The sequence below is a fragment of the Sarcophilus harrisii genome, chromosome 2 (assembly GCF_902635505.1).
Source record: "Sarcophilus harrisii chromosome 2, mSarHar1.11, whole genome shotgun sequence".
Classification (NCBI taxonomy): Eukaryota; Metazoa; Chordata; class Mammalia; order Dasyuromorphia; family Dasyuridae; genus Sarcophilus; species Sarcophilus harrisii.
This window is the reverse complement of record NC_045427.1, coordinates 250657461-250670285: the sequence shown is the minus strand read 5'-3', so window position 1 is coordinate 250670285 and position 12825 is coordinate 250657461. Positions and strand designations below refer to the sequence as shown.

The 12825-nt window shown below is 33.3% G+C and overlaps 1 protein-coding gene across 1 annotated transcript; it reads left to right on the top strand.

Annotated features, from left to right (window-relative positions):
- The first annotated feature begins 9486 nt into the window (after positions 1–9486).
- LOC100932301 (olfactory receptor 11G2-like) lies at positions 9487–11007 on the top strand. The gene is made up of 2 exons (XM_023498930.1): positions 9487–9494; positions 10077–11007. Exons 1-2 carry the CDS (start codon positions 9487–9489, stop codon positions 11005–11007), a joined length of 939 nt encoding a protein of 312 aa, XP_023354698.1.
- The last annotated feature ends 1818 nt before the right edge of the window (positions 11008–12825 follow it).

Below are 12825 nucleotides of genomic sequence, written 5' to 3'. Positions count from 1 at the left end.
TTAGAAACCAAAATAATCCTAATAAGCAAAGATGGGAATCATTTATGTTGATTGACTTGGGATATGTTTAATGATCTCTGCAACTAAAATTTAAACCCAATTCAAATGTTACAATATATAAAATATTCTAAAATTAGAGTTTTATTCTATTGGGAGGATTTTTAACTTGAAAGTTGTCTTTGAAAAATACAAGTATTTCTAGAAAAGTTGCTGTACTATAATAATTCACACTTAGTCACTAAAGGTGGGAATCAGGAAAAATATTGCAATGGAAAAATTTCCAGAATTCAGAAAATCAAGATTGGATCTCAAACTCTGAAATCTAGGCAAATCATCTTATATCTCTAGACCTTGGTTTCCTCAGTTGCATTGGATTAAATAGTCTTTAATGTCCCTTTTAGGTGAAAATTCTATGCTTTTAGAATAAGTAATAAAGATAAGAGATTTTATATAGTAATGTGTTTTTAAAATATCTCATTCTTTCTTCATAATAATCATAAGAAATAGATGTTATTATAGTTCCCACTTTACAAATAAGTAAACTGAGGCAGATAAAAGTGAAGTGACTCACTCCAGTAAGTCTCTGGGTTTGAGCTCAAGTCTTCCTAACACAAAATCAACAACTCTATCTGCTGTGTCACCTTGATGCCTTATAATAATAGTACCTTCAGTGCCTCAGCAAAAGAGTATATCAATTAATTTGTATGTAACATCATTAATTATGGTTATATAATTTATATCCTATCCATTGTCTGTACTCCTCCATACATTCTATACAATCAAAACTCCATAAAATCTGCACTCCATCTTCTACATGTTCTCAATTCCATGAAATTCTCAATCCTAGTTGTTACATAAACCCCTCAGTATTGTTCTATAAGAAACTACCAGCAAGATGATTTCAGAGAGTCTTGGAGAGACCAACATGAACTGATGCTAAGTGAAATGAGCAGAACCAGGAGATCATTATACACAGACACAACAAGACTATATGACGATCAAGTCCATCCTATGATGGACGTGGCTCTCTTCAACAATGAGAGGATTCAAACCAGTTCCACTTGTTCAGTGAAGAGCCATCTACACCCAGAAAGAGAACCTGGGAACAGAGTGTGGGGAAACAACATAGCATTCTCATTCTCTCTGTTGTTATTTGCTAGCATTTTATTTTCTTTCTCAGTCTTTCTTTTCCTTCCTTCTTGATCTGATTTTTCTTGTGCAGCAAAATAACTGTATAAATATGTATACATATGTTGGATTTAACATGTATTTCAACATATTTAACATGTATTGGACTACCTGCCAGCTAGCTGAGATTTGGGGGAAGGAGGGAAAAAAATTGGAACAAAAGGTTTTGCAAGGGTCAATGTTGGAAAAATTACCAACACATGTTTTGTTAATTAAAAAAAAAAAAAAAGAAAGAAAATTTATCTGCCAAGGCAAAGTCAGGGACTATATGAACACAACTATAAAACACTTTCCACACAAAGTCAGATCTAATTAATTGGAAAAATATGAAGTGCTCATGGGTAAGCCCAGTGAATATAATAAAAATGACAATACTATCTAAATTAATCTATTTATTTAGTGTCATACCAATCAAATTCCTAAGAAATTATTTTACAAATCTAGAAAAAATAATAAGAAAGTTCATCTGGAAGAATAAAAAGTCAAGAATTTCAAGTGAATTAATAAAAAAAAAATGCAAATGAAGGCAGCCAGACCTAAAACAAAATTACAAAGCAGTAGTTATCAAAACAATTTGATAGTAGCTAAGAAATAAAGTAGTTGATCAATGGAATAGGTTTGGTTCAATGGAATAGTGTTTGACAAACACAAAGACCCCAGTTTTGGGGATAAAAACTCACTATTTGACAAAAATTGCTGGAAAAATTGGAAACTAGTATGGCAGAAACTAGGCAACGTCCTACACCTAACACCATATACCAAGATAAGGCCAAAATGGGTTTATGATTTAGACATAAAGAATATTATAAGCAAATTAGAAGAATATGTGATAGTTTACCTCTCAGATCTGCAGAGAAGGAAGGAATTTGTGTCCAAAGAAAAACAGGAACTCATAATTGAACACCAAATAGATAATTTTGATCATATTACATTAAAAAGTTTTTGTACAAACAAAACTAATGCAGACAAGATCAGAAAGAAAGCAATAAATTGGGAAACATTTTTTACATTTAAGGGTTCTGATAAAGGCTTCATTTCTAAAATAGAGAATTGACTCAAATTTATAAGAATTCAAGCCATTCTCCAATTGACAAATGGTCAAAGGATATAAACAAACAATTTTCAGATGAAGAAATTGAAACGATTTCTAGTCATATGAAAAGATGCTCTAAATCACTATTGATCAGAGAAATGCAAATTAAGACAACTCCAAGATATCACTATGCACTTCTCAGATTGGTTAACATGGCAGAAAAAAATAAAGATGAATGTTGGAGTGGATGTGGGAAAACTGAAATACTAATACATTGTTGGTGGAATTGTGAATGGATCCAACCATTCTGAAGAACAATTTGGAACTATGCCCAAAGGGCTATCAAACTGCATACCCTTTGATTTAGCAGTATTTCTACTGGGATTATATTCCAAAAAGTCTTAAAGGAGGAAAAGAGACCCACATGTGCAAAATGTCTATAACAGCCCTTTTGTAGTGGCAAGAAATTGGAAACTGAATGGATGCCCATCAATTGGAGAATGGCTGAATAAATTATGGTATATGAATGTTATGGAATATTATTATTCTATAAGAAATGATCAGCAGGATGATTTCAGAGAGGCCTGGAAAGACTTACATGAACTGATGTTAAATGAAGTGAGAAGACGCAGGAAATCATTGTACATTTCAATAACAAGATTACATGATGATCAATTCTGATGGATGTGGCTCTTTTCAACAATGAGATGATTCAGGCCTATTCCAATGATCTTGTGATGAAGAGAGCCATCTACACCAGAAAGAGGACTATGGGAATTGAAGGTGGATTACAACATAGCATTTCACTCTTTTTGTTGTGATTTGCTTGAATTTTATTTTCTTTCTCGTTTATATTTACTATTTGATCTGATTTTTCTTGTGCAGCAAGATAGTTATATAAATATATATTTCTAATTTGGATTTAACACATGTTTTTACAATGTTTAACATGTATTGTATTATATATCATCTAGGAGAAGGGATGGAGGGAAAGGGAGGGAAATGCAAGGTTTTTTGAAGCTAAATGTTGAAAAAATTATGTTTTTGAAAAAATTTAAAATTCAAAAAATACATAAAAGAGAAAAAAAAGAATGTCTACTGAGGTATAGGAAAATTGTGTTTTTTATTAATGGAAGAATAGCCACAATCTGTAAATAACAGATCATGAATATATTTTGCATCCAAATGAGTACACATCTTCGTGTTTTACTTAGTTTACTGATACAGCAAAAAACAAAGCAAAGTGGTAAAAAATAGATTGGTGCAATGACAAGTCTCACAATGGAATAATCCTTAACACTGGTAATGTTCTTAAAGAAAACTTCATGAATTTTATGAACTACGAAATCTTCAGGTTCTCAGATCATTAAAGGGGCTATTGACAATAAAGTATTATTCAGGATAAAATCTGCTAATATTGTAGAAATGATCTATATGGTAAAGAGCTTGGACAAGTGTTGGATTAGATCTATTCAACTCTCAAGGTATACTCCTCCACACCATTGCTTCAGTTATGCACAGGAATGCCATACTCTTGACTTTGCCATGCTCTCCAAACACTTGGAGTTGATAATATTGACTGACTCCTGAAATGCATTTTTTCTTCATAACTTTTTTATCATTTTATCTTTCTTTCTGGATTATATCTCCTATCCCTTATTTTTTACCCTATGACTTTGAATTTCCCCATCCTTCAGTTCTTTCTCATCCTGTCATCACTGCATTGATTACACTCCCTTTTCTCCCTTATTTTGACATTGTGATGAATCAGTTCAATTCTACACTATCTTCCCAAACTTTTAACTTCTTTATCCTAATACTAATTATGCATTATCAAACCTCAACTTCTGATTATACCTACCATCTTTCATCTCTCATCTATTCACATGTTGCTGGATGGAAATGGAGGAAATCACAAAATCACGCTGCCAGAGGGAACACTATAAAACAAAATCACTACTATGCTCCCACTGCAGCAAAGTAATCCTTTTATACTTTCCTAATCAATTCATTCTTTCATTCACCACAACAGCTATTCCAGATTACCCCCTCACCACAGGACTTCACCTTATACTTCAAAAAAATATGGCCAAGAGTTTTTTTCTTTTCTTCATCCCCTATCACCCAAACATCTTCTACTACCTTCTCTTTCATCCCTTCTTTGTAGTAAGATTCATTCCTTCTTATTGAAAGGCAAACCCTCTAATCCCATCACTGGGTCACACCATCTTCTCCAGCAAATTGTCCTTATGTTATTCCCATTCTCCTTTTTATTGCTTATTACTCATTTATTATTGTGAAAAAAATCAAAAGGCATACTAAAATTGACAAGAAGACTCAAATAGTCCAGGTAGCATATTCTATATGATAAAGAACGGAAATGGGACATAGAAAGACAAATTTTTACATGATCTGGAGATATTTCACTTTCACAGAACAGAGCAGTTTCTAAAATACACAGTAGGACATACTTGTCAGTCTCTTAAAAATCAAGGAACTTCCTCCTTTCTGGTGTGCCTTGCGATTTCTGATGACTACTGTGTGGCATAATTTAATTTCCAAGTCTACTAACAACAACTAATATAGAAAAATGAACTTTTGTAAAAGTAAATATAACTCAGTAAATATTAGAACAAACTCCCAGTTCCTTTATTTTAAAAGGTCAGGAAGGAAAGAAGATCGAAACAGGACTTGTGATTTTTTTTAAATTACCAACCAAGTTAAATTTAGTTTCTTTTGTTATTGGAATAATGACAGTCCCTGAGGGATATTCCCAACTAGAAAAACTGGCTCATAGGGATAACTGAGCAATTTTTTTTCTTTTGACTCACCACATTAACATGTAGGCATTCATAACAAGACTTAATGTGTCTTCATGCCTAATCTCCAACCAGGCTCTTACTGAACCAAAACAAAGGAGAAACATTTTTACTAATATGGTTGAGGAAAGACGTTACAAGATATAGATATATAGATATAGATATAGATATATATTTATCTGACATAGTTAAAAAAAAAAAGTCCCCAGAGGGGCACTGTACAAAGATAGAATTAGTTTTTCTTCTTTTTCCTAGGACTCTGAGAAGCAAAGCAGAGAAATCACAATATAGTGCATTGGGCAGCTTATGGAGATCTTTCTGAAAGAATACTTAGAGACTACCTCCCCAGAGAAGGGAGGTCTTGAAGAGAGGGAAATCTCTGGCACTGAGTTTTCCCATGGCACTGTTCTCCTATAGACAACAAATTAATCCTTCAAAGAGCTGTGTTTGTGGACTCAACCAGATTGCACTTATGATCCATTCCTCATTTTTCTAACAAGCCTAGCTTATTAGTAATACCAACTCCATTTTTCCACCCTTTCTCTAGAAGGAGAGATATCAGGTAGGATATTAGTGTTTCTCAGATACCAGATAGAACAGTAGGTTTTCTCTTTAGTAAAACATTAAGGAGACAAAACAAGGAAAAATATGACTTAAGGGTTCCCTATCGTGCTCAAAGAAAATAGTCAAGGTAATTGTTATTTTAAAAGTCATAATAAAGGAAACAAATGTCATTGCTAAGCCTTGCTTGTTTCTATGCAGTAACGGGATGGGGGGGGGGGAGGGGAGGGAGAGAGAGAGAGAGAGAGAGAGAGAGAGAGACAAAGACAGAGACAGAGAATTTTATCCTTGCCAGAGAAGTTTGCCATTTGTCACAACTGAGAACACAGTCCTTACATTTGTAAACTTTAGATACAAAGCATGTGACATGAGTGAAAGATGCAACTGTCATCTCGGAGAAGTTTTCTTTCTGTAACAACTAAGAGGACCAAATAAAATGAGAATTCAGGTCTTGCCTCGTTATCCGGACAATTCCCACTGAATGAGCAATTTCCAAGCGTGCAATTTGTTGTGGCTATTGGGAACTAATTTTGAAGAAAAAATAAATATTAAAGAAAATCCTTTTCTTTCCTGGTAAGGCTCTCTGGCTTATTTGGATTATTTTGTCTGATATCAGACTTTTAAAGTTACCAAAGTTAAAAGAGTTGACTACAATAAATAAATATATGGAGGTCCAAATTCAACTAATTATCATTTGATTCATAAAATAAAACAATGTCTTTCAAAACAGCTTGTTTACATAAACCTAGCTCCAAGATCATTTAACCCATATCACATAAACCACTGAAAACTAAAAGAAGCTACCTGCTTTTTCTGGCCACTGCATTTAGAGAAAACCAATTGGACATCAACTTTCTGCAGTCAGGAAGACCAGCAGGAAAATGAACACAGGTGAGTAATAATGCATTCTCAGAAGTCATCTTTTGATTTGGTCCTAAATGCATTTTTATTCATTGAATGGCATTGCAAAAAAAAAAAAGAAGAAGAATAATATTTGGAGCTCTGACAATTAAAATAAGCATCCTGAGCATTAGCAGTAAGTCTTATTAGGCATATTAGGCACAAAGTGTCATATTGAAAAGAGTACTGACTTAGAACCAGAAAGAGCTATGTTCAAAACTTGCCTCTGGCCAGCTATATGACCCTGGACATATCCTATGTTTAGCATAATGCCTGGCACACAAGTACTTAATAAATGTGTTTTTACTTACTACCTTTCTCAGTCTCAATTTCCTTATCTATAAAATAAAGATAAAAATAGCACTTGCCTTACAGAGATCAAATGAGATAAGAAAAGAAGAGGAACGTTTAAAAAGTAATATTGAGCAAAGAAAATTGAAAGAACTAAATAGAATTTAAATAGACTACACAGTTTTATATATGATCCATAGTGATAGAAGGAATGGCCACCTCACCACAGTTCCAATGAAGTACTGAAATAGGAACATCCCTCTCCATTTTATACATGTGAAATTAACTTTCTGAACTGTACTCTAATTTATTCCTATTCAATTTCAACTTGATTCAGCCCCATGATCTAGCTTGTCAAAATCTTTTGCAATTCTGATTCTATTATCAGTGTTTGCTAACCCTTTCAGGTTTGTATAATGTGTAAATTTGATACATCTACCATCTATATCCTTATCCAAAGCATTAATAAAAATGATGTGAAAAAAGTCAAGAACAGATCTTGAAGACTCATTTTCTTATGAATTGACATAGAACCATAAATAACTTCTCTTTAAAATTAAATATTAAACCTGTTTCACATCCATCTAATTGCAACATTGTCTTGCTCATCTATTTATCATCAGAGCAGCAAAGATTTTGCTAAAACAAATTCTTTTTACAGAATAATTTACACTCTACTAATTTAATGAGTCACTATCATTTTAGAATATTTTATTGAGTTATCAGGAGAAACTTCACCTACTTAGTTATGCTTTTTAGAAAAATCAGTTTCAGAAGAAAGACTTTTCAGTCAACCAGTTGAATTGGACAGTGAAGGATCTGGATTCCCTTGTCACTACCTTAGACATATTTCCATCCTTCTAGGAAACTACTCTATCTGCTATGGCTTGATTTAGAATTGCATGCTCATACCCATGGGTATCTATACACACTTATACATGCATGCATACACAAACACATATATACAGGCACACAGAGAGGTACACTCATTTATTCATTTGCATTCACTTAAATTAATCTTACTCTTTATTTTTTTATTTCTATTTTTATTTATTAATTTCCCATGTGTTGCAGTAAGCCCAAGTCCTGTGTTTGAGAAACTCCTGGACAATAGTTGCCACCTAACACAGAGAGTTAGAAAAGCAGATAATGGAAATTAAGACAGAAAATGGAGATTTCTATTTTGGAGAAGAATTATATAACCAGTTTCTATAATTATATTACAAGGACTTCTGCAGGGTTATTTAATTCCTGACCCAGCTCCAATTTAGTCAGTTGGATATTAATGCAGTTCTAGGATTCTGTCTTCCCTCACCCTCTGCTAACTATATTCCACTGAATTTCACTGAAATTATCTATCATTTCAACCTTGATTGGAGTGATTTACTCATAGAATTAACTGTTAGCTAAGTCAAACAATTATTTGTAAGACATGCAGACCCAAAAATAATCAATAGAGAAACTTGTTATTCCAGCATATTCCTAGTTCTCCATCATTTCATAATCTAAGGATGTTTCTACTAAGTGAAAATCTATAAATAGTAACTTTGGTGCTTTAAAATGAGGTATATTTCAAAGACAAAACCATTTCTAAGAAAAGGGAGTCATCTTTGGGGGGAAATAAGAAATAGGATGCTGGGGGAAATGGTAGAATAGGTCTAAAAATTCCAAGCTCTTCAGATTTTCCACACAAAAAAAGATAAAATTGCACCTCAGGGAAACATCAAGCAGTAAAAATTATCAAAAGTTGAGGCAGAAGAGCAGTCCCCATGAAGCAATCAGAGAAACTCCAAAGAAAAATCCCAGGATAAAGGTTTGGCCCATGTGAAGTATATATACCTTCTGAGCAAGCAGACAAACCTTGGGACTAGTTAGGTTGGAAGTAGTCTCAACCCAGCCACAGAAATTTTCATCTCTCTGGTGTGGAGAGTTGGTATTTGAACACAGAAAAGCGAGAAGTCCTCTGCTCAGACTTGACCTTGGACTAGAAGGAACCAGCAAATATCAAGTGAGAGCAGAAGCAGTGGAGCAGCATGTTTTTAGCTGTAGACACTTACAAGAAGGGCAGTGTTCTTGGTCCAGTTCCAAGACAGAGGGGAAAATGAGGCAAGGGTAAGATAGGGAGGGAGAGATGATAAGGGTGGGATAGATTTTTTAGAGGGAACTCTATTCACATCAGATCTGAGTCAAAGATACAACAATACATGCCATTAGAAGGAAATAAGGGTTTTCTAAATTCATAAAGAAATAAGAAGGTGAGGGAATAGAACTGGGGAGGACATTATAGAAGAGTATATAAATCAACTGGAATATAATATAAAAAAGGAACAACATATATTTGGAAGGCTATAAAAGTCTTCTAAATTCAGATAAAAGCAAGAGAGAATATGGTAGGAGGAAAGGATAAAGGGGGGATCTTTAGAGAGGGGGTAGGTTAATTAATACAAGGGCAAGTGGGTAGAAATAAAGCAGAGAAGTCAGGAGGGATACAAAATAAGAAATACACACAAAAATAAAATAAAGAGCAAAGAATTGATTAGGTAAAAAATCAGGGATAGAAATCATCATCTCAAAGTTAAAGCTAAGATAGATTTAATCAAAAAAAGAAAATGTGTATGTATGTATATATTGTGTACATATGTATTGTATAAATGTTTGTGTATATGTATATACATATATATATATAGTGTATGAATGGATGTGTAAGTATATATACCTATATGTTATGTATTATATATGCATACATATGGGAAAGTGAGGAAGGCAGGAAAAATAAAGTTTAAAAGTGTATAGAACAATAATAAAACATATAGGAAAGGGAATAAAAGATGAACAGCTATGAACACAATGTATAGCACTTATTACATAGGTTTCTTGAAATGGAAATTTAATGCATTATATTTTGAATCTTCTCATGCTCTACTATGCACATGGCAGCATTTTATTTCTGCCTTCATATTTTATTTTTAAATTTTAAATAAATAAATATTTTTTAAAAGAGAAAAATTAAGTTGCGTGTCAAGGAGAACTTACATAAATAAAACATTATTTTATTTATGTAAATAAATAAAATTTATTTTTATAAATAATTATTTATAAATTAAATTTATAAATTTACCCACCAAAAAATTAGTTAATGGGTTGAAAAGCAGAAATTACAACGTAGTCCCACATTGTAATATGCCAAAGAATCAGAGGATTCTGTTTGTTCAAACTTTTAAGAACTTCCACAATGACCAAACCATTGTCAAGTAATAACTTTTGGTGTTTTGTGTAGTTTACAGCTTCAACACCTACAACAGCTCCAATAGAATTATTGGTTTCATCCTCCTAGGATTCACCTATACTGGAGAGACAGAGAAACTTCTCTTCATGCTACTACTGACAATTTACATTCTCACCCTCCTGGGGAATGGATCTATCATCTGTGCTGTGTTCAGGGATGCGAGAATTCATACCCCCATGTACATACTACTGGCCAACTTCTCCTTTCTAGAGATCTGTTATGTCAATACTACTGTTCCCAATATGTTGGCCAACTTCTTCTCTGAGACCAAAGTCATCTCCTTTTCTGGATGCTTCCTCCAGTTCTATTTCTTCTTCTCTTTAGGTGCAGTAGAATGTTTTTTTCTGGCTATCATGGCATTTGATCGATATCTTGCTATATGCCGGCCTCTACACTATCACATTATCATGACAAGATATCTCCGAATTAGCCTGGTTATCAGCTGTTGGATAATTGGATTTCTCTGGTTCCCTGTCCCCATTATCATCATCTCCCAGTTGTCTTTTTGTGGCCCCAAAATTATTGACCATATTCTATGTGACTCATCCCCAATTCTAGTACTCACCTGCACACCAGCACCTATGATGGAATTTATCTGTTCCTTCTTGAGTTCTATGGTTCTGGTTATCCCCTTCTTCTTTATCATTGGGACCTATACTCTGGTCCTGAAAGCTGTGCTGAGAATACCTTCAGGAAGAGGTAGAAGAAAGGCCTTCTCTACCTGTGGTTCCCATCTTGTTGTAGTTTCCCTCTTCTATGGATCTGCAATGGTGATCTATATGACTCCAAGATCTGGGCGTGAAGCAGAGACCCATAAATTTATGACCCTATTTTATACCATGGTGACCCCTTTCTTAAACCCTATCATCTATAGTCTTAGGAATAAGGAGATGAAGAATGCTCTAAGAAAAGTGCTAGGAAATGAGTAGGAAAATCTTTGTAAAAGCTATCCTTCAAGATCCAGCTTGAGTTTTAACATCCTTCTGAGGTGAAAACCTGAGAATAACTAATATATGTGAGAAAAATGGGTCATCCTCTTACTCACCCTTAGTGATCTATGGAATCACTTAGCTTTCTTGACACTATTAACATTTATAAGTTCAAAACTTTCACTTATCTGTAGTTTTTTGAAATTCATATAGAGAATTCCCATATAGAGATTTCTTAACTATGAATTGTCTCATAATTATTATCTCTTCCGTTCATTAATAAATAGAAGAAAAGGGAAGCCTGCAAAATTACCATTTTTTATATTAACATCTTTGTTTTTATAAACAGAAAATAGAAATACTATTTTAAGTACTTTTGAAAATAACTAAACAAAATAAAAATTACAAAATAACATTGAATTTATATATTGTCCCTTCTCAACACAACCTTATTGATTAATGAGGGATAAACTATCCCTCCACTTAAAATGTTTTTCATACCTCTAGTCTCTGTCTTGGTGTAATATGATTTGTGATATTTATTTCAATATCAGAAAATATATGTTGTAGATTAGATTCCTTATCTTAACTCCAGACAATTCATAAAGTTATCCTACATGTAACTTCCATAAATCAAAGCTATCCTGGGATATATACATGCATTTCATATAGAGAGATGATAAATAGATATTACTATAAATGATGAAATAGAAATAAATGAAGGTAGAAATAGATATTGTACATATATAGAGAGAGATACATACATAAGTGTATGTTTATGTGTTAGGAATGTGTAATGAGGATTGGTCAAGACCAAACCTTATGAGAATGAATAACATGTATAGTTTCATGCAAAATGTGGATTTTGTAGCATGAACAGACATTATGGGCCTAGTTGCCATTCTCATAACCACATGGTGAAGAGATGGACTTAGTATTAGTTGCTGTGGTATTCAAAAATCTAAGTGAAGCCACCAGGAAAATTTTAAGTATAGAACTGGGACATATTAAAAAAATTTTTTTCATTGGCCTTTCCTGTGTGGCTGTGTTCAAATGAATAGGTAAGGACTAAAATAAGCCACTGATAGGTTGAAAGTGGTCTGTTTATTTCTCTGCTATTGCTTCTACCCTTGTTATGTCTATTCTTCATGATTTTAGATTAATGAATAGTGATATTTATAATCTTGTGAGTCTAAAAGGTCAGTAAACACCAAATTCTAAGAGCTGAATCACATGCTAGAGTTTACAGATCAAATTCCGGTGAGGCTTTAAAAAGTAATTTTCTAAAGGTTCTAAATCTATTCTAGCAGTAACTACCCATTGACCACATCAAATTTGTAAATAAGGTAGGGGGACATCCTTTCCAAGGTAGTAAGTAAGAAAGTATATATCACCCCCATCTAAGCCCAGAAAGGTGGGAGAAAGCCAGTATAAGGTGGAATTTTTTATTTCTATTCTTGCTATATATTTGCAAAAAAAAAGTCCCTTTGCAAAAGCTAATCAATGTTAATTGGTTAAAAGAACCTAGGGTACTAATTGCTATTGGTTAACATTGATGAGAACATATCAGAATGGGGACTTACACCAAAATAATTAGAGAAAAGCCTCTTCACCCTTCAAGAATACCCTTAAAATTCTGTTAAGAAGATATAGCATTGAATATGTTCCATATTATCCATTAGAGTCAGGATTGAAATAAATATTCCCAGAGTTCATAAGGATAAGAAAGAAAGAGAAAGAGGGAGAAAGAAAGAGCTAGAGAGAGAAAGAGATCATACATATAATGCATTTATATTATATATATATATATATATATGC